The sequence below is a fragment of the Paralichthys olivaceus genome, chromosome 1 (assembly GCF_024713975.1).
Source record: "Paralichthys olivaceus isolate ysfri-2021 chromosome 1, ASM2471397v2, whole genome shotgun sequence".
Classification (NCBI taxonomy): domain Eukaryota; kingdom Metazoa; phylum Chordata; class Actinopteri; order Pleuronectiformes; family Paralichthyidae; genus Paralichthys; species Paralichthys olivaceus.
Genome location: NC_091093.1, coordinates 17215797 through 17243502, shown reverse-complemented (window position 1 = coordinate 17243502; position 27706 = coordinate 17215797). Strand labels below are relative to the sequence as shown.

General features: G+C 41.4%; 1 protein-coding gene across 2 annotated transcripts; it reads right to left on the bottom strand.

The window, feature by feature from the left end:
• Positions 1-28: 28 nt before the first annotated feature.
• On the bottom strand, positions 29-27159 carry cgnl1 (cingulin-like 1). 2 transcript variants are annotated; one of them, XM_020098835.2, is made up of 19 exons: positions 26977-27159; positions 22809-24477; positions 22550-22644; positions 20809-20914; positions 20327-20428; positions 19074-19210; positions 17698-17836; positions 17106-17318; positions 8901-9107; positions 8675-8779; positions 8426-8578; positions 7989-8159; positions 5638-5799; positions 5338-5427; positions 2555-2638; positions 2202-2326; positions 1843-1951; positions 1579-1742; positions 29-1493 (listed from the first exon to the last, which is right to left on the bottom strand). In XM_020098835.2, the coding sequence occupies exons 2-19, from the start codon at positions 24423-24425 to the stop codon at positions 1343-1345; spliced, it is 3930 nt and encodes a 1309-aa protein (XP_019954394.2). In that variant the 5' UTR covers positions 24426-24477; positions 26977-27159; the 3' UTR covers positions 29-1342. The 2 variants fall into 2 exon arrangements, with proteins under 2 accessions (XP_019954394.2, XP_069379809.1); XM_069523708.1 differs by lacking the exon at positions 2555-2638.
• Between the last annotated feature and the right edge of the window lie 547 nt (positions 27160-27706).

Genomic DNA, 27706 nt, shown 5'->3' with positions numbered 1-27706 from the left:
CAGGAATTATTCACCAAGGAAAAAGAGCTTATGAGAGTAAATGAAAGTAACTTTATTTTAGTCTCAGCAGGATTTAGGAACATTTATGAACAAATGTGTACAGAGAGGTAGCGGCAGGAATTTGTTTCAATCCTCTCTCCCCCCTCCGCAGACGTCAGACGTGACGTCACAATCGAGTACAGAGAGTGCAAATCATCACATTGGAGCAAAACATCGATTGTCAGTTTATCTCATCGTCTGTTAAAAAGAAACATTTTGAGGAGGCCCACATGCTCTTGAAATATGTACACAGTGGTACAGCTCAAAAATACACGAGAGGTTATAGAATTACACCGTGTTGAGTATTAAAACTTCAACCATTCAGGACACAAATCACCAGAGACAGAAGTTACGTTAAAAAGTGTGTCCAGTATAAAAAGATCTTCAGAGATGAAATGGTTTTGATGTTTGCAGCTTTGTTCAGTGTTGTAACTGTTAATTCCATCATAAAAAAGTGAATTCAGCCACATGAGGCAGCCTTTTCCAGTAGATGTATAAACAATACTGTGATGTCACTAATATCAGGAGTAACCTGTGCTGTAGATTACAAATCATTTCTGTTGATAACAACTGAATGGAGCTCCAGTGTTAAAACAGAAACTGTATAAAAATGCATGTGTACAAAGTCCCTCAATTATTTCTCCCTAAAAACCTCACTGAGCCAGGACTTTGTGTTTTCAACCATGAATAAATAAAAACAAACATCCTGGTCCTCACTTCATATTTCTGGATTTGGTCTTCATTCATTAAAAAAGCTAAATATATTTTTATTTAAACAAATGATACAAAATGTATATTCAGATACTGTTTGTAAATTTAACATAGTTGATAGGCATAAAAAGTAAGTGTTAATATCTTCATATTGTTCATAAAGGCTGATTTTGTTGTATTACAGTGCATTAAAGAGAGCGTGTTCAAGTTTACTAATGCTAAAATAATCACTGACAAGCGTGTGCCATTCTGATTAGTTTACATAAATCCACCTGTTGGACAGTTATATGTTCATGTAAAATTATCAAATGAATCAGTATGTACATTTCATTTCTACTGGACAGAATAACACACCGAGACTCAGAGCTGCTCAAATAATACTGAGTACATTTATGGACGTCGAGACTGTGCGCAGATTTAATATCCAGGAGAATTTTACAAACAATGTTCCAAATCATCTTACTGAGCTGGAAAGTCTCGGAATATTCAGGCAGATTTTTTTGTGTGATATCTACAGTTCCAGCTGTTGTCCAGCTGTTTGGTCCAACAGTGATGCATATAAAGCAGCTTCCTTCTCCACCTCAGAGCTTGTTTACAAAGTGAACGTGGACAGGATGTTGTCCTGACTGGAGGAACGTTTGTACCCGGATGATGAGCTGAAGTACGTCTCCCCGTCAGTGCTGATGTCGTCGTCGTCATCGTCGTCCAGAGTGTTGAGCAGCGGTGCAGAGTTGCTCTTACGCCTGGATGATATGGAAAGGTATTTTAACTATGAAACCGAAAAGGTCTGTGTGGAAATCCTAAGACTTCATTTTGTGTGTGTTTTACCTGATATCACTACGCAGAGCTTTGAGCTGACTCTGGAGCTGCTCGTTGGCCTCCTGCTGCTCGTCCAGGTCTCTCTGCAGCTTCTTCTTGCCGTGCTCCAGTCGGTCGATCTCCTCCTCAGCCTCGTCCATCTGCCTCTTCAGGGCCTTCAGACGCAGATTCAGCTTCGAGAAGCAAACATGGAGCCCATTAAAAAATGGTTCAAGATCGCCAAACAAATAATGCACTTATTGAATTCCAGGTGTGTGAATGTGTATTACATACCTGGTCCTTCTGATCTTGCATCGAGTTATGCTCTTCTTCAACTTGCATCAGCATCTCTTTAACCTTCCTATCTAGTCGGCGGTTGACCAGCTGCAGGTTGGCCCGCTCCCTGTCACACACACAGAGACGCGTTACCACACAAATTTGAATACACACATGTGTAAGAGCTTAAAAAAAGACCCTGAACTGCTTCATTACCAACAGATCTGAACTTAAATAAATCATCTAGTTGTGATATTTTTAAAACCCATCAGTCTAGAAGTCACACTCTGTCATCTCCATCTAATCAAACCTCTCTCTCTCTCTTCTCCACACCCTCATCTCTCCTCATCTTTATTCAGTTGCAGTCGCTCTCTCACCTTTCCTCGCCCTCCAGCCTCTCCTCCAGCTCCTGTACACGATCCTCCAGCTGTGCTACCAGGCCCTCTTTGTTGGACTTCTGGGAGCCCTCCAGATGAGACACTCGACTCTTCAGGTCTTTATTCTGGAGAGGTCAGAGAGACACAAGTCGTTAAGTGTTTCTCTGGACAAGAGTGTTTTCAAACCATAATCATATCTCTGTGTGAAAAAATGAGAAAATAAGATGTGATGATGGATACAATCAAATGAAAATGGTGAAAATGCATGAATGAATTGAATGAGTGTGTGCTTTGAACTGAGTTTGGAGAGAAACTGTGTGTAGTTGTTTTCCTCCAGACAGGAGCGTGTGTACCTGTCTCTCCAGAGCCATCTTGTCACACTCCAGGTCCTGTCTGCTAGCTCTCTCCTGCAGGAGTTCATTCCTCATCTGCTCCACCTGTCAAGCCGAGTCCAGACACTGTCATTGCTACGCCCCCACACACACTCACACACACTCGGATGACAATTATTATCAGACACTGTCTGAGTCTCACTCGTAACAGGAACCACTGGAGCTCTCAGTGAGTCAAGATGCTAAACGATACTTAATGCTGAAGGACCTGCAGTTAATTGGTGATCAGGAATTTCTTGTTTAGCTGCATTCCACGTTTAGTTGAGATCCTCATCTCTCTGTGACAACTGGTTGTAGAAGAAAGGAACACCAAAGACTGTAGTCTCGGTAAAATAAATGGCTGTTGGCTTTTCACAGACATTTTCATTTTTAATTCAAGTTCACTTTCTTACCAAGACCACTGGTGTCTGTATGGGAAGTGGTGAGTTGTACTTAAGCACGTTTTTCATGTATTTGTATTTTATTCAAGTAGATTTATTTCTTGGTATACTCTAAACTTTTACTCCACTACATATACCAGCAAATATTTGTACTTTCTACTCCTCTACGTGTTTAGAATGCATTGCGTTACATGTTCACATAGCTTTTAATTTTTCTAAAAGTAATCAATAACGAAAGGTTAACTGGTTAACTGATCTAATGTGGACAGGTACCATTAGACCCCGCCTCCTGCAGCAACAGAAATACTTTTACTGTTAATACTTTAAGTGTCTTTAAAAGCAAGTACTTACTTACTTTCACTCAAGTAGAAAAGTTAAGGTGGTACTTTTAGTTTCACTTTTTTGTCTAGTTGTTTGTACTTGAGTACTTCCTTCACCACTGGTGTGCAAAGAATGAATAAGTAACTACCAGCAGCCTGGCTCTGTCGCATGCTAAGGAAATCCACCTACCAGCATTTCTAACACTCACAGATTAACACATCATAACTTGTTTGTGTAAAAACTTAAGCTTAATGATACGTTGTGCTTATGTGTGTATTGTAAGCTTAAGAGGTGCTGATAGGCAGATTTTGTTACCAGGCGACCCTTTTCCCCCTGAATCCTGTCTTAAGTTAACCCTTATGTGAAATGAGATATTAGAGTGGTATAGATCTCATATAATTTTCAGTAAGAACCCTAACAAGTGCATTTTCTAAAACATCTAATTATTTCTTTAATTCTGGTGTCATCAGCTCAGAGAGGTCTGACTGTTCTGTGACATCCCAGCTCAAAAGGAGGGAGGATGAGAACTAATCGATACAGTGGTGATGCTTCTTTCTTTGTTAGAGGAGCTTGGAATTGGTGATATTTTATGCCAATTAGTGGGTGACAGTGGGCTGCTCTGATGAACGATGGCCCCTATAACTGGTGCACCCAGCACAGTGCTTGAGGGAGCTGAATCAGCAGACTGGAACACAGAGCGAAACTAATCTGCTTTGTGAGAGACGGCAGGAGAGGAGAGGGGAGATTACTCTCATTTAGACAGGAGAGGAGCACCTGGTGCCAGGAGAGACGCAGGTGTTCTTCCTGCTGCCTCCACCGCAACCCCACCACCCCGTCGCCATTCACCACCCCCAGCTCGCCTCCCCACAGACATGAGAGCGCACATACCCACGTGTATGCCTATGTGTGTGTCTGTGTTGGTGTGTGTGTGCAGCACTCAACCTACTCCGTCCTGACTGCACAAAGCTCGAGCGTTGCCTTGACAACCGACCTCAGCCTCATGCTGAACCAATGCCACTTTGTCACAAAGCCACTCTTCTTCCCTTGGCCAAAAATATTTTAAGAGGGAAACCATTTAAGGAGATTTAAAAAAGTCCACTCATCCAAACTAAGCTTCTGTAGCTGTCACTAAATTTTGGTCAGAATGTCAAATCCCACCATAGTTTCATGTATGATATGGAGGAGCTTTAAAGGTGCCATGACACCAACAACTGGATAAATGTGCAACACAAGACAAACACATTACGATAAAATTAGTAAGGTTGCAATAAAATAGTGTCATTTCAAAAACCTCAGGATCAACATCCTCCTGCTGATTAGGAAGCACTCTCCCACGAACAAACAACAATCCTAGAAGCACATGTACTTTATCAAAATCTTACTTCACAGTGCCTCCGTCAGCAGCTTTATCACACAGGAAGGAAAAGTGGAGCAAGGATATAAAAACCGACTTCAAGCATAAGAAGTGGATTTGCTCTCGAGATGAAGTTACTGAGCTTAATTTCCAAGTGAACTCCGCAACCTGAAAACTTGAGACATTTGGCAGCTCACGTATTTTGGCTCGGGCGGTGCATTAAGAAGAGTCTTTTGTGACTGATGCACGAATTTTGGATAGACGCCGCTGAGACCACGCTGGCAGGCCACCAATCTGACCGATTATGCAAGATCATCTTACAAAGCAATAACCCGTCCGCTTTATCCAGACGAGAAGTAAACTGGGAGTGTGGATATTACATACGGAGTGTTCTCACGCACCAAAGCACTGATACAACACACTAACCTGCATATGAATAATGTGAACTGGACTGTATTTGAGACCTGAAAATGTTTGGCAGAGGTCACTTGCTCCTTGTATGTAGAGATTAGCAGTTGCGGTTAATGATGTTAGAGATGGAAGACGAAGTAACAGGAGGTCTGGATATAATTTACAGATTGAGATGGAACAGAGACACTTCTATGTGAGGGTATGAACAGCAGGTCAGTGACACAGGTGAACACTGGTAATGAGAATGTGTTGAGTGTGTGTTTGTGTGTGTGTGTTACCTGCTCTCTTCCTCGGTCGATTCTATTCATCAGCTGGTCTCCACTGTGATGCTCTTCCTCCAGGTCCAGCTCCAGTTGAGAGATCCTCTCCTGTAAAATGAATCAGTTACATCCATACAGTCACTAAGTGTTGCCATTTAAATACATTTTCAAAAAATGTAACTTAATCGTTGGCCATTAAGGTCTTCTAATGTGTTTATGTAACCTAAATGATAATTTTTTTCACAATTTGACATAAGTTACAATATCTGCTAATGACAAACCCTTTCTCAGTGGCTTTACATGGCATCATGAACATACCTCCAAGAGTTTGATGTGTCGCGTCTTGTCATCTTTAGCGTGAGCGTTGGTCTCAGTCTCCGCCTCAAGATCGTGAACCTTGTTCTCCAGCATCTTCTCCCGGAGCTCAGCCTCATCTCGTTCCCTCTGACACTGTCGAATGTCCTCCTCACGACGTGACAGCTGAAACAAAATAAATCCACACACTTCAATACATTAAAAATTACTTTGCTTACATCATTGCTTATTGATAATAATAATAACTGCTCCTAATCATTTGATCCCAGAAGATCAGTACAACTCGTTGGCAGCATTTTTTTTTAGTACCTCTGCAGTTATGATGTATTAAACCCTGCACTCATGTTTAACATCCACTACTTCATATCAAGTATTAGCACTGCAGTGATGATTGACAATTTAGCTGCTGCTTAGCTAAATAATTACACGGTTCTCCTGAGTGACTAATGAAACCAGGCTACTGTAATGTTTACCTCAGCAGCAGAGCCCCCAGAGCGGCAAAACTGCCCCCACTCCATCATGCTTATACAATGAAAATGAATCATCTGGCCTTATTTCTCACCCAAACAAATATCTGGCCATTAGCTCAGAATTATTACATATTTCATCTTGTAAATACTTGGGTAAAATCTAATTTAAGCAACGGAGCTGAAGCAGAGCATGCAAAGACTTATTAATAAGTGTAATGGGATAATGGCACAGTCTCCCTCAGGCCCTGGATGTCCATGTTTCTAAGAGTTTAAGTGAATTAATGTGATGATCATTTAATGAAATAGATTTATGGAATGAAAATGATTTATCGTTTTTTTTTTATTCAGCTTTTTTTTCCTGACCTCTACATCTACCTGGTTAAATAAAGCCTACAAGTTATTTTACTTAAGGAATGCCAAGTTCACATGGATGGAGATCTACTGGGCATTTCAGAGAAACTGGAAAAGTGGACTCACTAGGCCAAATCCAGAGCAATCAGTTTCTCAGGAGAGGCAGAGAGGGAGGATGTGAATCCAGCCAGCACAGCTTTCACAACAATGATATCACAACAATGACATCCTCCTCTTCCTGAGCTGCAGCTGCACCATGATACATTAGCATGGACATAGAGAGGAAAAAAGAAGAACCTGGAGGAAACTGACCTCATCCTGACATACACACTTTACTTACTACCACATGATATGTCCAGCTGTAATAACTGTGAAATACAGTGGCAGTTCATTATGCAGCTAATGACAACTGGTTCCAGAAGATAGTTTCTCCCAGAGAAGGCAATGTGAGGAAAAGTGTTGAAATCAAGACAGAATCTATTAAAAACATTATTAAAAATGTGTCCAGTGAAGCTTTCATTATAAACAGACCTTTGTGTTTACAAGCTCAGAGGGCAGGTGCATTGTGTGTATCCTTGAAGGCCTCTTTGATTGAAATGTTTTTAAATCTGCACTGTTAACATCGACTTACATTACATTTACAGTCCATTCTCTTCATTTAATAGCACATTGATGCCTTCATGATCAATTATATTTTAACATTTTATCTTCAGGGTTTCTGCTGGGTCTAAAATGTATATAATCTGAATTGTAGGCCTATTATAAAATTAAATATAATCTACTAGGTCTCACATACAGTTAAGTAGGTCTTAATTATGTTTAAATTCTTTTAAAGCAACTTCCTTTGTCCACTTAATTTTTTGGCAGCCTGCATAGATCGTAATGTCTCTATGTGCTGTTCTTTCTCAACGATATTAGATATTAGCACTTCATAATGAAATGTATATAGTCTCAAATACCCTGCTTTAAATAAATGCTGATAGATGAATAGGAGAATGATCTAAGCCACCCCCCAGACACCTATATTATCAACATTCATCAATTCTCTCTTTCAACCAAAACATTCTTCACATTCCAAAGTGCTGACAAGGATAAATTAACTCAGGCAGAGCGGTTTCACAATTATGACGTTATGTCCTCACAAAGGGATTCAGCACATTCCCATTTTAATTCTACCACAAAACGTAAACATTCATTTAAATAAAGAACAGACATTTTCTATGACTTGACTCGGCTCACCGACTTCATTTTAATACCATGTTTTGGGTTCGAGAGGATGGCGGGGAGCAGAAAATACCAAAGTGATGACATCGCTGTCTGAAAGCAGAGCATGATGTGGGTGGGAGGAGATAAACTGGTTGAGTAGGAACAATGGCTCGTCATCTGCCTTCTGCCTGAGAGGGCTCAGTTGGCCTGACTAATGATGGCCTTGATTTGACCACTCTCACCAAGAAAGCAGTGTCAGCATTCAAATCTGTGTTTGTGCTGTGAGTGCCCACTACGCTAAAGGAGGCTGATGTAACCCACTGTTACCTCTTCCTGCAGGGTTTTGGTCACCAGCAGGTACTTGTCCAGCTCCTGTCCTCGCTCCTTCAGCAGCCTCTGCAGCTCTGTCAGCTCCCGACGGTTCTTCTCTTTATAAATATCAATCTGCTCCTGCAGCTCCCTAGTGGACGACTGGGACGCATCCACAATATCATTCATCTACAGGCAGAGAGAGAGAAGAGAAATAAGGAGAGAATTGTGAGAGATGAGGAGAGTTGTAATGACACTGAAGTGACTCAAGAGTAAGTTTAGGATTTTCATATCAAAACTGAATACCACATTGAATTAATTTCAATTTAGAGTCTCCAATCAACATAACCCCAGTCTGCATGTCCTGACTGCGGGAGGAAGCCGGAGTACCTGGTGAAAACCCACAACTCACCTAGTTAAGAAAGTCATGAGGTGACAGGTTCAAGAGCACTCACCTCCTTCTGAAGTTTGTCCACTGTGCGGTCCAGCAGCCTCCTCTCATCCTCTATGTCGTTCTTCATGTGTTTGAACTGCTCCTTCTGAGTCCTCTCTTCTTGTAACCGCTCCTCCAACTCCTTGTGTTCACTGCTCAGTTTCGTCAGGTTCCTCTGTAGCAGAACACAGTATTGAAGGTGTGAGACCATGCTCATGAAATAAACCCAAATTCCACCATTTGCAGCATAGTGTAGTGCTGCTCATCTCACCTGCACATCCTCCAGCCGCAGGGTCAGTGCTCTGTTGGCACGTGACATCTCCTCTTCTTGTTCCTTAATTTCTGCCAGTGACTCTTCAGATTGCTTTTTCTCTCTCTGTTAAGTGGACATTGTTAGACATAATTGAGACTTTCATTCAAAATAATATGTTACAGTGTATAACTAAACCTGCAGTCCTAAGTTACTGACTCCTTCTTCATTCATCTTGACCCCTCACCTCCAGCCTGCTGGCCCTGTCTCCCAGCCTGCTCTCCTTTAGCTTGGCTTCATCGATGATGCGGTTGAGTTTGGCCACTTCGTTTTCCAGTTCCTGTGCTCGCCTGCGCAGCCGCTCGGACTCTTGGGTCAGCCGTCCTGCCTGGCCCTCCACTGCACCCTTGGCTGCCTCCACTTCAGCCTTCTCACGGACCACTGCTGCGCTGCTCTGCAGATCAGAGCGAGACACAAGGCTTGAGTACAAAGGAAGCAGGAGTCTGTGACACTAAACATAAAGTGGAACAACGATGCATGAGGGAACATTTGAGACTCCCTCAAATGTCTCAGGCAACAAAAAGCAGTTTTAGTTTCTCACTGAGCTTTTCATGCTGTGGAGACACAGAATAGCTCCCTCTGTAATTCTCCAACACTTCATATTTACCAAGTGATGGCTAAACTGAACTAAATCTGAGCTTTCATTAGCTCCTGCTGAGGCTAAGTCAGCAGACAAGCAAGGCAGACCTGCTAATCTCGTGTCACTATTGTGATATTCTGTTGTGAAGCTTTTTGTCACTTATTTTGTGACCAATTCCAAAGGTTTTACAGTTTTAGTCAGGCAGTGAAAGAGTTGATGGAGAGTGTTCTGAGATCCCCCTGTGCCCAAATTTATAAATGAAGTGTCGGCTTTGTCTGAAATTTAGGGTGGAGAGACTGGAGTACAAGTCTGCGAGGGAAGGCGACAGAGAAAAAGAAAAACTGCCAAGAACCAGGTGACTCAGTCTTCAGGACAGATAACAGGTTTCGGTTGCAGTGACATCCGTCCTGTGAATGGCAACATTGGTTGACAACCATCTTGCAAAGGTTTCTTTGGAAACAGCATTTTTTAGCATGGAGGTGGAATGTTAAGAATCTGGTTTGGTAATTTCATGTTTATGACAGGGGAGAGAAAACTGCAGGCAAAACCAGGAGCAGAGAAGATCTTTGTCATCTGAAGTCTTCTGTTGGAGACGTCAGACACAGGTTTACAACATAACACAACTGAAAAAGCTGAAAACTTAAATGCTCAAGGTTCATTTGAAATAAAGTGCAATGCTGTCCTCCTGTGCATTCAAACTGATTCCCCCCCACACACACACACAGACACAGATTGACAGTGAACCTGTCTGTCATAGTTGGATTGGCTAAAAACAACACTGCATCTCTACACCTCCTGTGCAGAAGGGTAACGGGTGCCTCCCTGTTTCAGGGCTGGCAGGCCAGTCAGACCTGTTTTCCCTGTCACCACAGAGTCTGCCTCATCTCTGTCTCTCTGGGTGATTTACAGTTGCTCACACTACCAGCTCAAAACCAGGCTTTGGCATATCCAGATTATCTTCAGATTGATTTTGCAAAGTCTAGAAAGTAAAAAAAACCAACACATCATACATATTTTTTGCAAGTGAGATCCAAACAACATTTGGAGATAATTTGACATTTATATTGGACCCGTGTGTGTGTGTCTCCAATCTAAATTCAACAGAAACATTATCAAATCCATAGTGATGGTAGTGAGGTAGTCATGACGTCTATGTTGTTACCAAAACAACTAATGTTGATGACGTCTGTACTAGGAATGCCTGTGCCAAGTCAACGCCAAAATTCTGCAAAGTCTGATGTACTTGTTCTTCTACAATAATCTGGCACAGAAGAAAGATACCAAGTCACAGGTAAGGAAGGTCGTCAAAATGAACAATAAGAATAAAACATGGAATGACAATGGTGGCAAGTGGAGCAACAGGTTTGCACACTGAGACTGGTGTATGGAGATATTTTATATTTGACCAACCAAAAGCCAAAATGCAAACAGTGCTAACAGTTTTCAAATGAAACCAACATTTGCAGTTTTCTGAATCGAAACATCATCAGTTTGGGCAAAGACATTCGTGTCTGTTGAGGTATTTTGTGCAACAGCACATTCCTCATGTTGTTTTAAAAAACTGTTGATTGCGAAATCTCTTGAAGGAACTGCACCAAATTTTTACCCTGGCTAATGCCTCATCCGTCCATGTTTGGTGCAAATCGCTTCAGTACTCTAGTAAAAACCTGCTGACAAATAAACAAACAGACAAAAGTGTTGTATGGTTTCCTTATACGTGGTTGGATTGGAAAGGGGGGGTTGGGTGGGATGTGGGACTAAACACAGCTTTCACTACAATAATAAAGCTTTGATAGTGTGTGTCAGCTTTGTGTCAGTGCTCCATTTTAACAGCATACACAGAAAGTTCAGCCTTCACACTTCTCTGCCTGTCCCACTTCCCACACTGGGTCATATGAGTTAAAAACCACCACAGAGAGGGAGACACTGCTGCTGTATGTTGAAGGACGTGCGAAGAATCCAGTGTCTTCAGCCTCTTTTAAATGTAATTTAACAATCACCTATGAGGATCATTAATAAGGCACATTAGCTAACTAAATTTGTACATGCTAGTTTTTCAGTTTCATGTAAATCATCAAAAATTGATTATTAACTACAAAAAAGTGAACAGTCAAGAGTTAAGTCCTTGTTAAAGTTTACCAAACCATCACTGAAGGATTAGCACTAACAAAACAAATCACTTCATCAGCTATTAGACAGTAATTTTCTCATTTGTCTATTTATTAGAATTCTTCATCACTTCTTTAAATAAAGGGATTTAACAAAGAGACTGTCAACAGAGGCAGACGTCACTCGAAAAGTACAACACCACTGAAGAATATGTGGTGATATCACACCACTTGTATATTTCTGTTTCCTTTGCCTTAACTCAAAGATTGACTTGGGTCTTTCTGTGTGTTCACACTGTTTGTCTAAAGTTGCACATTAACTGACTTTGAGCCGTCTTTGAAGCGATGCATGAAAGTGGAGCGTGCGTCCCATGACCGTGTGCTGTGGTGAAATCTTGGCTCTCTCTCAGTTATTCCCATCAAATCAGATACAAGCAGAGCCGTTTGTCTAAAAATAAACTCAGCTGAAAGGAACCTGAAACACAGATCCACAAGCAGGCAGTGTCCATGATTATCCTGGACCATTCCATTTCTGACAACACAACCATAAATATCAGCAAGAATCCCTATATCAGGTCTACTGGATTCAAAAACATCAAGTTGAGAGTTGTAATTATGTATTTTATGTTTATTAGCCCGTCAGTTACTGAGTACTAAGAAAAAATGCTTGTTGGTTAGGGTCTACATATCCAAACATATAAAAATAAAAATGACCGTGGCTGTTCAAAGTACAGGTAATTTCCTGAACAGCATCAAATTATAGAAAAACCTACATTGACAGTGTAGGTGCCTTGATTTTCTTTGCCAACACAAAGTATGAGTTACACATACAACAGCTTCACTCATTAAAACTGTGCCTGGACCTGAGGTTAACTTGAACAGAAGGCCTGTCATGGTCTGAAAGGAAAGACTGAAGGAGAAATGAAAAGGTGACAGCTGAGAAGCTTTGGCATTTCTTTGGTGGAAGGAATCAAATCTTGTCTTGTCCTTAGAAAAATGGAAACAAAAACCTGCTTTTAAAACAAATCTAAGATGCATGTTTTCCAGGGTGAACAGGAAAACACAAAGATATTTCAGTGATTATAAAACTGTACTAAGAGACTTTAAAGTTTATGGTTAAAAAATAAGCATAAAAAGCAAATTTAAGAACTTTTTTGGTGAAAAATCCTAAATCCTTCACAAAGAACCAAATTTGACTCTTTGGAATTAGACTGTTGACACCAAAAGCATCTCAACTATGGCTGCAATCATCAGGAGCAATCACTGCCGACATCCGATATATGTATGTATTCCCCTACTTCGGGGTTTCTAGATATTATAATATAAATAACAATTAAATCAGACTTTTTTGTAAAATATTCAGCAAAATCCTTAATTTCTACAACAAGAAACTGAATAATGGAATGTAAAGGCAGAAACGTTGCCTCTGCAAATTAAATATATATATATATATATATATATATATATATATATATATATATTAAGTACACAGAATATATTAAAATAATTAAAATTAAGGATGTTAGTTGACGCAAGACTTTGACTTAAAGGCCTCACAGAACCAACTAAATCTAACTCAAGCAAAGTCTGAGCAGAAAAACAAAGAGGACAGAAAAATCCATGTTCAAGTTTTCCAGGCCAAAGGCCAAAGAAGTCAGGGTTTGTGTAAACCTGTGAGAGAAGGAACGCCCAAAATCCACATCCCACACAAGTTTAAAGACTAACAGCACAAACATAAAGATCTTAACTCACACTGTACACATTTACAAGTTAATATATCAAAATGTACAAAAGACATTCAGATTAATTTCTTCTTGATCAGACAGAACATTGTAAAACAACAAATCAGAACAATATGAACGATTTGACAAATTAACAACTACACACTGACAACCTTTAAAAGCGCTGTTTGATAGCCTCAGATGATCTTTTTCATCTCAGTAGGTGCTGTGTTTTTAACTTGACTCCTGAAAGTTGTTTTGGGAGAGTAGGCTTCCACCACTTCAGCTCTCAGAGGCAGCGAAATAAATGAGAAACAAACTGAAAAATCTAGGCGCTGTGTGGTTTCACACAGACCTGACCCTGATCTGATCCATCCACTTTCAGAATTGCAGTGTATTCACTTCATATGTTTTTTAGTGTTTGATGTCATCAGTCTATAAAGTTATCATTTAAGACATTTGAAGAAGTCATATTTCTGCAAGGATAAATAACTGTTTCCTTGCCGTCTCTGTCAAGATCCAGAAACACTCTCCATCATTTCCTTCCACGCTCACTGCCCTGCATTTCCTTCCCCCGCTTTTCCAGCCACCTGCTAAATCAGCTCCTAAAGCTACGCTGGGAAATACAGCGCTATCATCAAACACACAGACTCACGCAGGAGTCCTTACTTTCAAAACAAGCCCGAGGGGGAACTCTTCTCCGGCTACGTACTGTAAGTTTGATGATCAGACAGTGAGACTTCAGTTCACACACGGCAGAGATTAGTTGAGAGGCAGGCTGAGATATGGATGAGAACGGCACGGGCCAGAAAATGAACTGGCGAGTGGGAGATCACTGCAGAGTCTTGTGTGGAAACTGTGGAGTTAGGTAATGAAAAAATACAGCGTTTGGGATTGAGGTTACAGATGAGAGCGTGATAACAATGTGGCCGTGTTGCACATTGAGGCTGTAGGTGAAACACAACCAGAGCTGGAAACAGGGTGATAAGCACAAAGCTCTGTCTTTACAGTTGGGTTAGGGAGCGCACGGCTGAGACCAATTAAAGCCTCAAACACTGAGAATCTGAAACGCTGCAGAGATGGAGATGCAACCGCAGCACCATGAAGAGGCAAAAACGAAAGGATTGGAGTCTCTCCCGCAGGTCAGAGCGGGTACAGTGTAACAGAGCTGGAGCGGAGGGGAGAAGGAGGTCTCCAGGGAGCACATTCTCCACTTTGACCCCAACATTCCTGAAACAAACCCCTCTCACAACTCACCACACCTCATCTTTCCACATTTTTTGCATAGCACATGCTGACAGTGAACAAAAGATCAAATCTACTTCCGAAGATGCTGAGATCTGAGCAGCGGTTAGTAATACTTGTTTAAATAAACAGAGTCATATCTTCGTTAGAAAGAATGACTAGAGATTTTTTAATCTTTATAAATAAATAAAATTCCACTTATTTCAGCTGAGTGAAAAACACAATGCAGCTTTCAATTTAAGACACAAAACAGCCCCCCTACTCCTTTCAGCTGGGTTGGCCACGCACCCCTTTTCTACAACATACTGACCCACTTATTCAGCAACCCCCACTGCTATTATTGTGCGAAACAAACTCATCATTCATCGTCGACTGAGGTCCACAATTACCCCCGCTCTTTCAGGGCACAAAAAGAAGAGGGGACACGATGCAACTCAAAAATGGCAGCTCATTAGATTAGTGATGGCTTGCCACTGCAATTAACTAGTATACAGAGCAATTTAGTGCTCCAGTTTCCAGCATTCTTCTCCGCATGGGTTGCTCTGGTCAGCGCAAAATGTCAGGGCCACACAAAGACGAGAGGCAACACTTTGAGTGGAGATGGGGCAAAAAGAATGAAAAGATGTACAGTTCCTCTGGCTCTAATTTTTCACCCTTACTCAAAGTGGAAACGTACGTGAGACTTTCTCAAAACCTGTAGCTCAGACTGACAACACTGGACTTCAAGAAGAATTGAAGTTTCAAGCTGCTACTTATCTCGTTACTCTGCATGATTTGTTTTGGCATTTGTTTCTATCACATAGTGCATTTTCATTACAACGAGAATCATACTATCTAATATCATGAATTATAAGGTGTTTGTTACTTACATGCTTTCAAAATCATGCTTATATCTACAAAATTAAATAAACTGTGTGTCTTTTATATGCAGATTTATTAGATCTTATCATCTGTCATGTGTCAAACAGCATATATAAATACATAAAGCACAAATGGTGTCTGTAGAGATTACTTTGATTTGATGTTGTTTCATAATAACTGATATGCACGGTCTTCTAATCTACAAATGTCTCACAAAGTCTAACCTGAGGACAGAACATCAATTCAAGGACATACGTAGAAGAAAAGGCTCCAGTGCTTGAGAAGTCTTTTATATGTTAAAAGAGAAACAAACAATGACTTCATCTCGCCAAGTGTTTACAAAGCACGGAGGGTAAAGCCCTGATGACATACTCCCTTGGGGGAGCAGTTCATCTGTTTAACAAAAGGAAATGTTCTAACAGACTTGCTGCAGAGACCTGCTGCATGTGGACCCCCAATGAACCGACAGGAAGCCGAGAACAAGGACGACTTCCACTCTTTGAGACAAACAGGACACACGTGAGTCACACAGAGACCAACTGAAAACAATGTGTCCTCAGTCCTTTCAGTGTGCCGTCTCCTGGCATGCACCGCTGCTCGACTTATCTTAACCAACCTCCTACAGTTTCCAAAACAATAGCTCATAGAGCCACTCTGCTTCTTCTAAAAATAATATTTCTATTCATTTAACTTTAAATCATCACTGGTACTGTTCTGCTAATACCTTAATTTTCATGTGCAGCTTTTCAGGGATGTATTTTTTGCCAATGTAAAAACAGAGATGGTTGTTTCCAGGGTCTGTCAGGGCCTTTCATTGAGCTACTAGCTACGACACTGACCTTGCCAGGAAGGTTAGACCTTGTAATTGCCTGAAGAGAACCGATAAATGTCTCTAAATGTTATTATCAAACATCATTCTTCCTGTACAATGTTCCCCCATAGAGCAACAAGCTGAGATAAGAAAACACGTCCACACTTGAAAGAAAAATGATGACAAGCTACATTTAACTGTTTGTTCTGTTGATGCAGCTTAAGCGTGTGAACTCGAGAAGAGTTTCATTTCCACTGTCATTTGAAAAAATGTCTTACACTCTAAAGCAAAAGATTCTATCTAATCAGTGTTTAAAAACCTTTGTGTGCTATTTTGTCATTGTTAAAAACTGTGATGTTATTTGTCAGAGTCTTGGAATCACTGATGATATGCACACAAAACTTATCACAAAATAAAAGTACAACCAGTCTACTTGTATAATCTGTCCATCAGGATGTAAATAAGTCTTCAGTGGTACAACTGAGGCGTAATATGTTTGGAGAAATTATTACTCACAGATGAGAATTATGCTAATTACAGGTCTTGGACATTATGTTGTCGAATTATAATATTATTAATTGCTTGTTTTATAATATTGAAAAGTCTAGTAATACTTTGGACTTTTTTTCAGACTTAACTTTGGCTGAACTTCTCAAATGCAGAATGAAACTAGGCCTTTTGGCTCCCTGTCCTTATCTTTGTGAGAATCCCTTCCACAGAACAGCGGTTCTGATTTAAAGGAGCCGAGCTTTTTCTGGATACATCTTATCTTGTCTGAACATTAAAACTCTGTCTCACAGCCGTGAAATTAATCAAAAGGTGTAAATAACGTCCCTTCAAAGCAACGCCCAACTCTCTGTTGCACCATATAACACAACGTGCATGACAAGTATGCACACATAAACACAAACAGTTATAGCTCCCCATGATGAGATGCTTATCTCAACACTCCTCTGTGACAGGGTGTGTTCCTGGAATGGGGGAGGGCGAGAGAGCAAAGGAAATGAGGAGGAGGGGAGGTAGAGAGACAAGGGGAGGGATTGGAAACATACGGGAGGCTGATTACCTGCTTGGCCTCCTCCAAAGATGTCTGCAGCCTGCTCATTTCCTTCTCATATTGGTCCCTCATCTTGTCTACCTCCTGATCGTGAGCGGCAACTTCCTCCTTCAGGGCTCCTTTCAGTGCTGTCAGCTCCCTCTCTCGCCTCCTCAGTACTTCCTCCTGCTCTTCCTTGGCCAAGAGAACTTCCTGCATGTCCATCTTCAGCTGCATCATGTCCTGTGGAAAACAAGGAGGGTTTGGTGACTTTTCATTACAGCTGAATTTGCAGAATCAGACCAGAGTTGACCTACCAAGTATGATTGTTATTACAGCATTTAAAGATAAAAATGCAGTGTACAAGGGAGAATATAGACATTTGGAAATAATTAATATCAATTTAATCATTATTTAGCTATAATAGCAACAGTATTGTAATCCCTTCCTTGTTTGTTTATTAAGACGGTTTATTCCATAGTGTCTCCAGACAGAAATTGTTCAAAACCATAAAGTTTTGGGGGTTTAGCACAAAGGTTTTCTGCAAAACTGTTTTTTAAAAGCAATAAACATGATGCTTTGTGTTACTTCATGTGACAGAACAAAGAACACTGAGCATTACCGCCATCATGATGTCTTTCTCTTCATCGCCTGCTGACTTCTTGGCCGCGTCAAGCTCGTCATGCATCTCTGACAGCTGGTCCTGCAGGTCTCTGATCTCTGTCTGGTACTGCTCCCTCTCCATCTTCACCTGGAACAGTCTGGCAAACCACAGAACATGTCACATCACAGTGCAGGAACCCTACATACTTTACATCTGCACATACACACCCACACATCTGCACCTTAATTCACACGTACAAATGGGAACACCTGCACTGGGTCTGAATGCGAGGTATACATACTGACTACCTGACCCAGGGCAAACCAATAATGTGTAAAATGCCTCTACATGACAACACCGAGGGGGAGGGTGATAAGTGATGTGCAGCACCTCAAACAATTCACCACACGGCAATGTAGACTGAAGAGGAAGATCTATAGAGGGGAGCAACCAGCAGCTGAATGGTTACAGCTCTGTCCCTTGTTAAATTAAAATCTGGTGATAGCCCTGTGTTACATGTCAAACACTCTGCTCTCCCCGTTCTGCCTTTTCAACATCTGCTGTTCATTCAAGACAAAAATGCTTTAAATGATAGTGAGAAAATTGTGTCAACTCATAGAACTTGAATGTTTCCTCAAACCTTGGATCCTGGATTCAAGAGATCAGTAATAACAGAACAACAGTTGCATGATATGTATAAAGGAGAGGGATTTGAGCTGTGAGTTAGAGCTGAAACATTGAAAAGTAAATCAATCACCTAACTCATATTAATGAGAAGGGTAAAAGATAAACCTAACAAACCAGGGCGAGACACAAAGGTCTGTATAATGAAACGAAGGAGGAGACCTGGTTACCACTTCATTAACAGATGTCCTACACTGATCAGTGAGATAGCACATGGAAAATAAGGTCTAAATCAGCAGCTAATGAATAACACCTTAAGCTAATTATTATTATTATGTGACGCGGTGATGTGTTAACAGTAGCAGCCTGGTTCTTTATTTCACCTGCGAACAAGGAGTTTCACCAGAAGAGTGTAAAGTACAAGAGATTCATGGTGTTCCTCCCTGTTCGCACCTCTTTCTGTGCACGATCCTCAGCAAATCAAAGAGCACAATCCCTCCCCAGTTTTCCACCACAAACATCCCCAGGTGTGTTCATTGGGGCTGCATACAAACAAAACAACCAAGATACAGATGCCACTAAAGGGAGATGAACTTAGATGTTTTTGCCTCAAATCCACCAACTTCTTCAATATGGATTTATTTAGTTTTTTATTGATGATTCAAAAAGTCAACAAAACATTCTGGAAATGCTAAATATAGCTAATATGGTGGCGGCACCCATGCTGCTCATTACTGCCCGATCCTTCTCCAGTGTCGTTTTGCACTTACTCTTCGACTGTGTTCTGCAGCTCCGCCTCAGTTTTGGTCAGTTTTGCCTTCAGACGCTTGCACTCCTCTGTGCTCCTCTCCAGTTCTTGTTGCAGGTCCTTCAACCCTGCTGCTGTCCTCCTGTCCCCCTGACTCCTCTGATGGTGAAATATTAAATACATTACCGTTTCATTTTGGCATTTGGACTGAATTGATCAGACCACCTTAGTTAAGATAAAGTCATTTTTCTTTAGTTTTTTTGTTAGCAAAATCTGTTTTAAAATTTTCAAAAGACAGGACAGAATTAAAATTAACTTTATTATTTCCCTGAGGAGATCTGGTTTGGGATATAGACTTATATATCTATAATATATCCGCAATTGCAGCATAAAATGAGGCTTCCAGCTCCATGACAGTAAAGTTCATAACATGTGCATGTTATAATAATTGACTATTAAAATGGTTTTATCCCCAATTAAAATTCCAGACACTTACACCCATTTTATTTATTTTACTTTTGATGCAGAGCAAACAACAAATTTCTGTTGTGGCAATGGAATGTCTTGCTTCATATAATCATTGCAACGGAAATGTTGATTGCACAATATCATGGTTATAGAAGAATGACACCACTGGCATTTATATTGGACTCATATAAGCCTAGTTTTGACTTTGCAATTCTGTCTGGTACTAAGTACAATATCTCTGGGAAAAATAAAGGTTTGATTTATGGCACAAAGAAAGTTCATCTATCACAGCACAACCAAAACAGCAGCTGTCAGTAGCAGTGATGGCAAACAGTAGAATAACCATAGTAAAGCCAATAAAGGTGAAGAGGAAAAGTTATAATAAACTAAGCAAAACAAGAGTGAACAGGCATTCACTTGATGGAGAGCTCTCTAGGGCTTGAGTGAGTTCAGCACTGATTTGGCATCATTTCTTCTGGATCAATAAGTAACATAACCTGATGAGTTATTAATACAACTGGATGTTTACGCTGCCTTTATCATAGCACTCAGTAAGGAAATCAAAAATAAAATAAAACCATTGCCCATTCACTTTATTTTTTTAGTTAATGAAAATGTGCCTTTGTGTTAAGCTTAGCCAATCATAATAGTCCCAAAATGTCTCTCTAAATTCAACAAGTTGCACAGTAATCCCTTAAACCTCTTTTCCAACCAAGATTAGAGGATATGCTGCTCAAACAACAAGTTCAGTAATAAACTGACATGCCAAGATAAACAAGCTGGTGTTAGGAGGCAGACGGCTGTTACCGTGGCTTGATCCTCTAGTTGTCTCTTGAGTTTGACCATTTCTTTCTCCAGTTCAGTGTTTTGTACCTGCAGAGCTTTGGTCTGTGCTGAGACGTCCAGCGACTGAGAGAAGATCACAGAGATTTAAGAACTTTGTCGATTATGAATAAAAATACCGATTATTTCGACACAAAAGATAAATACTGAATAGCTGACAGTGTGTGATATTCAAAGTAAACAGCCTGACTGCCAAAGCCTTGGAGCCTGAGATAATATGCACAGTTTTACAGGTTCTCATAAAATAATGTTTATTTGGAAACTTCTAATAAATTTGTTGCATTTATCAACCTGTTCACTATTAACACATTTGACCAGTCGAAATTTGCTTTGTGAAGCCTAAACATTCCACACCCCGTTACTGTAAAATCATCAAGGTGTAATTTAACAACCCCAAATCTATGATTCAAATATAAAAAATATATATAAATATATATATATCTCACTTTGATGTCGCCTTGTGCACTCGCAGTGGCCCGAGACTTCAACGTCTGTATCTTCTCAAAGACGAGGTTGACCTTTCTCTTTGTTGTTTCATCGTTATCGCTGCTTCTGCAGACACACACACATACGTGTATTAACCCACACAGATTACTTTAGGTTAAAAACAACCCTTTCTCAGTGTTTGGGGGGTCAACAATAAATCCCAGACTGTTCTGGGAACAGAAACTCATTCCCAGCTTGGAAAGGGTCAAAAAGGCTTGTGCTGCTTTGAAGTGTCACCTCACAGCACAAACAACCTCATGACATCTGTATAATAAAATAGGACAGTGGAACAATCAAATGTACAGGCTGTTAATGATTGTTGAAGAGTCCCGCTTCATCACCTGGTAAATTAGTCGGAACCAGATAAAAAGTGTGTGCAACTGTCCTTAAGAAACTTACCAATTTCAAGTCATTTCAAATGTAAACAAAAAGCAAAAAATTGTATTGCTTGCTCTTGATATTAAATAAACGCTGACAGGCAAGAAGTAGTTTTGTTCATATTATCATTCAATTGCTAGAACAAACAACTTTTCTGAGATTTCTAAGGAAGCCTGGATTCACAGCACTTGGTCTCAAACTGGCCACACCCAAACATTACTTTAGGCTGTAATGGAAACATAGTTTTTCTTATTCTTAAAAAAATAGTATTTAAAAAAAATAAGCATCTTTGTCTTTGCTGGTGAACAGAGTTCGTTGACAGATGTTTGAAACAATGGATGATTTTCTCAACCCACAGAAAAAACCCCATCTAATCCTTTCGTTTGAAGTGAAGAATCAGATTCAACACAACTGGAATTTCAGCACTTTCACACGCCAGAAGTGACATATTATTTCAATAAATTACAAGGCTGAAACAGAAAGCCAAACCAACCCCCCAAAAAACTCCCAGCTTCTCATACAGATGATTTTCATTAAAACTTTATAACCCCTGGTGGTGAAATGTTTGTCTTCTGGGCCTTGGGAATGTAGGTCTGTTTCAGCCCCTGCACTTCCATCTGTGCTTCCTTTCCTTTGTCCTGTGACTCCTGACCTGTGGCCAGACACACCCAAGGAGTTTCCTGTTCATTCTACTTTACCCCAAGCCTGTAGCACACGCAAAATCTGTGGAAACCTGTCTCTCGCTTTATAATCATGTGCAGCTAATGCAGAATATGACTTAAATAGCATCTGAATTCAACCTTCTTATTAAAAAGAATCATTGAGTTGATAACTTAAATAAAAGGAGTGTACAGTATGCACAGATCTTCTTATATGGCTTCTTCTTTGGCCTTTTAACCCTTTCCTTGATATACGTAGGGTGTGATTACAGAAACAAACTGAATGCTCACACTGCAGCTAAAAAGACAGCAGAGAGAAAGTGGGATTGTGTAAGAAAACATACTCCAGACAGCTGGATCCCTCACAGCCCTAGATGGGAGAGGGGGGGTTCAGAGCAGCACATTCCTTCACTTTTATCACAAACAGTCGAGCTCTGATAAAAACCACGTATTTGTGCTCCCCCACACAACCATCTCTACCCTCATGATGCATTGCCGTATGGTGCAACATGATGAATTAATGCTTCAGTTGGAACAAAATGATCAGTTCATGATTCAACTAACATCCAAAACATATTTACAAACGCATTTTTTTTTTAAGTATGAGTAAATTGAGAGATTAAGAATCACATTGGTTGGATCAGAAAACGCTGAGATAACTCACCCATCCTTAAGGTAATTGAACAAAATTTGTTTGGCTGTCTCTTCGTGTGTTTGTTGTGACAGCTCCTGCTGACCTTTGAGAAGATCGGGTGTCGCCTGGATATGAGAGGAAATGAAAGAGATCTTAACAAAGCAAAAAGAGGGTGTTCGTCTCTCACACATCTTCAATGAAAAGAGTTAACACGCAATTATGTGTTGGACTGAGGAGGGTTAGGGGATCTGAGGAGGAAAAATAAAGACAGAAATCAATGGCCTCATACCTGAACATCTGCATCTGTACTGGGATTTTTGTCTGCAGCTGTAGCAGAAGGTTTGGATAGAGACGTTGACACTGATGTTGTCAAAATCTTAGAGGCACTATCCTCACTCTCTTTACTCTCGAATGGTAAAGAAGAGGAGCGAGTCTGTGGCTTTTTGTAGCCCTGGATGTAGCCGACACCTTTGGAGATGGTGCTCTGTGGTGAGCCGGGCGCACTGGTGACCTTGCCATCTACAGACGTGATCCAGGAGTCCTGACTGCCTGCTGTTTTCTGCAGCCGTAGCTGTGAAGGCCGCAGGACATGCTCACCTGATGTGCCTTGACTGCGGCTAAACTCATCCATGTATTTTGAGCCAGCTCGCAGGCCAAGGGCACTATCAACACTGCGGGAGCGTTTGCGGTCCTCTGGATTGATCCTGTTCCTGCGCCCCGCCCTGCCCCTGTGGTGGTGGCTGCCATCTTTGCCATCAAACTTCTCAATGAGTTCATCAACAGCAGGGATGGAGCCTGTGTCAATGTCTCTGCCTGATCCAGGGAGGAAAGGGATGTAGCGTCGGTTCTCATGGCGGTTGATGCTGTCTGCATACAGAGCCTCCATCTGTTCATCCACTAGAGCCTTAGAGGTGGAGGATGATGAGGAGTGACGGGAACGGGAAGAGGACTGGAGGACTGGCCCACTGGAGTCAGTCCTGCGTAGAGGAAGGACATCAGGCTCATGGCGGGCACGCTCAAGGCTTGAGTTGGTGCTGTTCATAGAACTGGGAGATCTGCTTGAGGTCTTGCTCTGCTCACTCGTGGGACTTGACACAGCGGGGGGCTGAGGCTGGGCTGGAAGCACAGACTGGTGCTGAGCTTTGGAGGCCGGCTTGGACTGAGGTGGATTCATATTGGGGATACGAGATCTGGACTGCGGCTGAGCTGTTTGTGTTTGTGATTGTGGCCTGGTCTGAGGCTGGGCCAGAGGCACAGACTGAGGCTGTGGAGGCTTTGGAGGCGCTATCTCACTCAGACTCGGAATTTGTCTTTTCTCTTGTGTCACAGGAGCTTTATTACGATCCATGCTCGATGACCTGGTGCGGGATGGAGCAGGTTCAATGGATTTGGAGGGGAGACTGTGGTGTTCTTTCCCAGTCTCAGCCACAGGCCTTGAAGGCAGGTTGTGTAAACCTTCAATGTTAAGGGAGTTGCTCTCTGGATCATACGGCTGCAGGATCTCAGGGTGCTTCTGAAAGTTCAGAAGGGCGGATGATTTCTTTCCTTGTGAATCTGAGACACCATTTTGAGTACCAGCATAATGCGTCATCTTCTGAGACCTGTACTCCATAAAGGGGCTGTCGGATCCAGCCTCCTTGCCTCCTTTGAAATCATACTCCTGGTAATTCTCAATAAAAGAGCCCTCTGCATCAATGTACCCATTACTGTTTGGGTCGATATAGGGTTGAGGACCCTTTTCCTGGTTGTTGAGGACTACATAAGGGTGTCCATCTATACCCTGGACACGGATGCTGAGACCGTACGTCCCAGCTCCATTACTGTGGGGCCTGGAGGAGCGGGACTGCTGAGTGTAGACCCGCTGAGTTCCATTGTTTGGAATACCAGTCACTCTGTACGACTCCATCAGGAAGACAGGAGGAAAATAAATCCCTCTCCCTGGATCAGGTGGCCCACCTCTGGAAGCAAAGATTTAGAAAATCAGAAATGAGAAGCTGCATAATTAAGTTAAATCAACAAATGTTTAGCAGCTAGACATTCAGCCTATAATGAAACATTAAACCCTTGCTGCATTTAATCATGTCTTCAAATTTCATTTTTCTTTTTTGTTTTGCATTCTTAATGCTCTGATTTGTCTCCAGGGAGATCTTTATTGTCAAACCTCTCAGTTAATCTGCTCAGGACAATAAGCTCCCTGTGTTGCCTGCAACAAATCAGAGCCCATAATATCACAGAAAATATGACTCAACATGAGCCACATTCTTTTTTAATGACAAACACTGTTTAGAAAGGCCTCACAGGTGAGTGACTAATAGGTATGGTACAAGAAAATGACTGTTTATCTTGCATGACAAAGAATATGGGTTAAACAGGTTAAGAGAAGGTATAAACAGAAAGGAAACACTCAGTCAGGCCTGATAGAAATGTGAGAGCATAAAGGTTGAGACCCACACATGGGAAAAAGAGCAACAAAATCGTATTTGACTCAACTCTGTATCATTATAATTGATAGAGTAGTCAGGTTGTCAGAGTTGACAGATTTGCAGTCGCACTGTGAGAATGCACCTGGTGATAAATATAAAACTGTCAATATCAAACTAAGCTGTTAAATGTTCATCACACAAATGTATATCTGGGAAGTGGTTAAAGACAAAGCCATCAGCAGCCAGCATGTGCTTCACCAGACAATGGGCTTTTTACAGGTTCCTGTTTGCCTTACTGATAGAGTCCCATTCCACCTGTTACAATACAAAGACAGACAGAGATGGGCCAGGAGGAAGGACACTGATAACACTGACAACAAAGGTAAAAGCAGGATGTAGGACATTAAGATGGAAAAAGGTAAAAAAAAAAAAAACCAGACTGTTGGACGGCTGTGGAGATAATATGGATCTGTCAGCTGACAGAGTTTGTCACACTCTTTGTTTCTGGTTGCATTGTGGGTAGAGATGCAAAGTGCAAATCAAAGAGCAGAATAGCTTTGAGGTGTTACTTCAGGTTTGTTCCATTTTCTGGCGATGTTTAGAAGTCAATTGATTTATAAGCCATTCAACTGAAATTCCTCTGGTTATTGTATCTATATTTTAATCATGTGTGATCTGCTTGAACAGGAAGATAACCTCACTTTTGAACTCTATTGTAACCACTTCAAGCCGAAGTTATGCGAAGTTATATGTTTATCAGTCGAGAAAATGTCAGGATTTGCCACCAAGGTCGTAAGCCGCTCAGATTCTGATGCACTCTGTATCATAATCGATTTAGTCTGTGAATGATGGCCTCGACAAAACAGATGTGTTCAACATGTGGAATTTGCTGCATGAAAATACCTCTGTTGTTTCCCCACAGAGATAACGTGTTATCTCATTGAAGTGTATTATCTTTGCTCTCTGCTTTAAAACACCATATATGTTATACGCGTCAGAAACTCCTAGGACAACATGATCTGACCCCGCTTGGGTTTTACAAGTGGACAGTGATGAGTGGTTGGTCCTGGTGCTTCAATTAAACTTAATTATTTGGCAGACACTTTTGTGCAAAGCAACTTATAGCTGAGGGGAAAAACACCAAAGCTGAAGTGCAAATCAAAAGTGTAGACGATCTGCTAAAGAAGATAGTGCTATTTAGTCGTATTACAGTGTTTTTAAAAAGAGACAAGGGTGTATGGGTGTTGTCAGCAGACTTTTCCATCCTCATAGTTTCAGATGCATATGACTCACAAGGACTCCAGCAAAGGTGCAACCATTTCCCTGCCATTGTTTTGATTTTGTATTTTACTGCAAATGGAGGAAACCCTCAGTGAGTTAGGCACTGTCTCCAGAGGCCATGCTGCCCTCACTGCGTCACTGTGTTGCAGGCATAGACTGTATATAAAGAAGGTTGCAGGGCAGAAAGGTCTTGGCTGCAGGACAGGTTAACATGTCAAGGCAGAGACTGAACCCAGCAGAGGTTTCATCTCCTGACACTGAGTCTGGAGCTGCTCACATGACTCCATGAGGAGGACAGATCAGCTGAGCACAGGGCGGGAGCAGGTGAGACATGACAGGGGGTCAGTCGCTGCAGGATTTACTCTGTGGGAAAATATTGTAAAGTTACGTAAGAGTTCACTGATGTGGAGCCAACGTGAGCGCGCAGCAGCAGCAGCAGCAGCAACTGTGCACGCGTTGAAAATCCTCAGCGCTGATGTGTTGAATAAAGAAAACTACAAACATGGCCCCAGAAGAAAAGTGCACTCAAACAGCAGCAGGTGAAGTAAAGTGGAGAATCGGCGCAGATTGAGTTGACGCAGTTTCTGAGCAACAGGTGGAGAGAAACACAAACTCACTTTAAAAGTCACTGCGTTAACTCCACCTCATGTTAAAGTGAGTGTGTCACATCCACACGTTAAAGGTGGAGTTTCTTTATGGAGTTAAACGACAGACTGAGCATCTGCAATCTACTCTGTTTGCTAGTTTACTCACCGGCGTCGCTTCGCTCTCTGCTTCTCTCGTCGTAGATGTCAAAGGTTTGTCTCAAACGGGTTTAGTCAAGAAGAAAACAGATGGAGAGTTGTGCGGAGCGGCCTCAGCTCAGTTGTCCAACTTATCCGCTGCTGTCTTGTTTTCTGGGACACACTCAGAATGGCTGTTTCCGAAGGACGTCCGACCCTCCGGGCCGCTCCGCCTCCTGAACCAAGCGCACCAAACCCTAACCCGCCCACCCAAACAAACCCCAAACCAGTCCACGGGTCCTGGATCAGAAACACGTCACACAATAAATACGACTTTATACAGCTTCACTCATACAGATGTGCTAGCTCCTGTGTAGAGTCTGTGTATGGCTCTGTTGAAGCGTCATAAACTATTATAGTAATAAATCAATAGATGCACATTGCTCCATGTCTCGGCACGGCTCGGTTCAGCCCAGCAGAGTCTGTGAATGCTGCAGGACACAGGCTGTATGTGGGATCTGAAACTCACTATATGTGCAATAGATTTTAATTTATAAAAAGAAGTTTCATGTTTGTTTATTTAACTATATAAACTAAATATCAAACTATAGTCAGACTCAGAAGGTAGGGTTTTGTGTAGAAGCAGCCCAAACAGGGAAATGTGGCTACGAGGGGAAAAAAAGTAGGAAAACAAGATTATTTTAGATAATTAATACATTAATTAATTTAAAAGAAGTTACACACTTTCACCTCTTGAATGC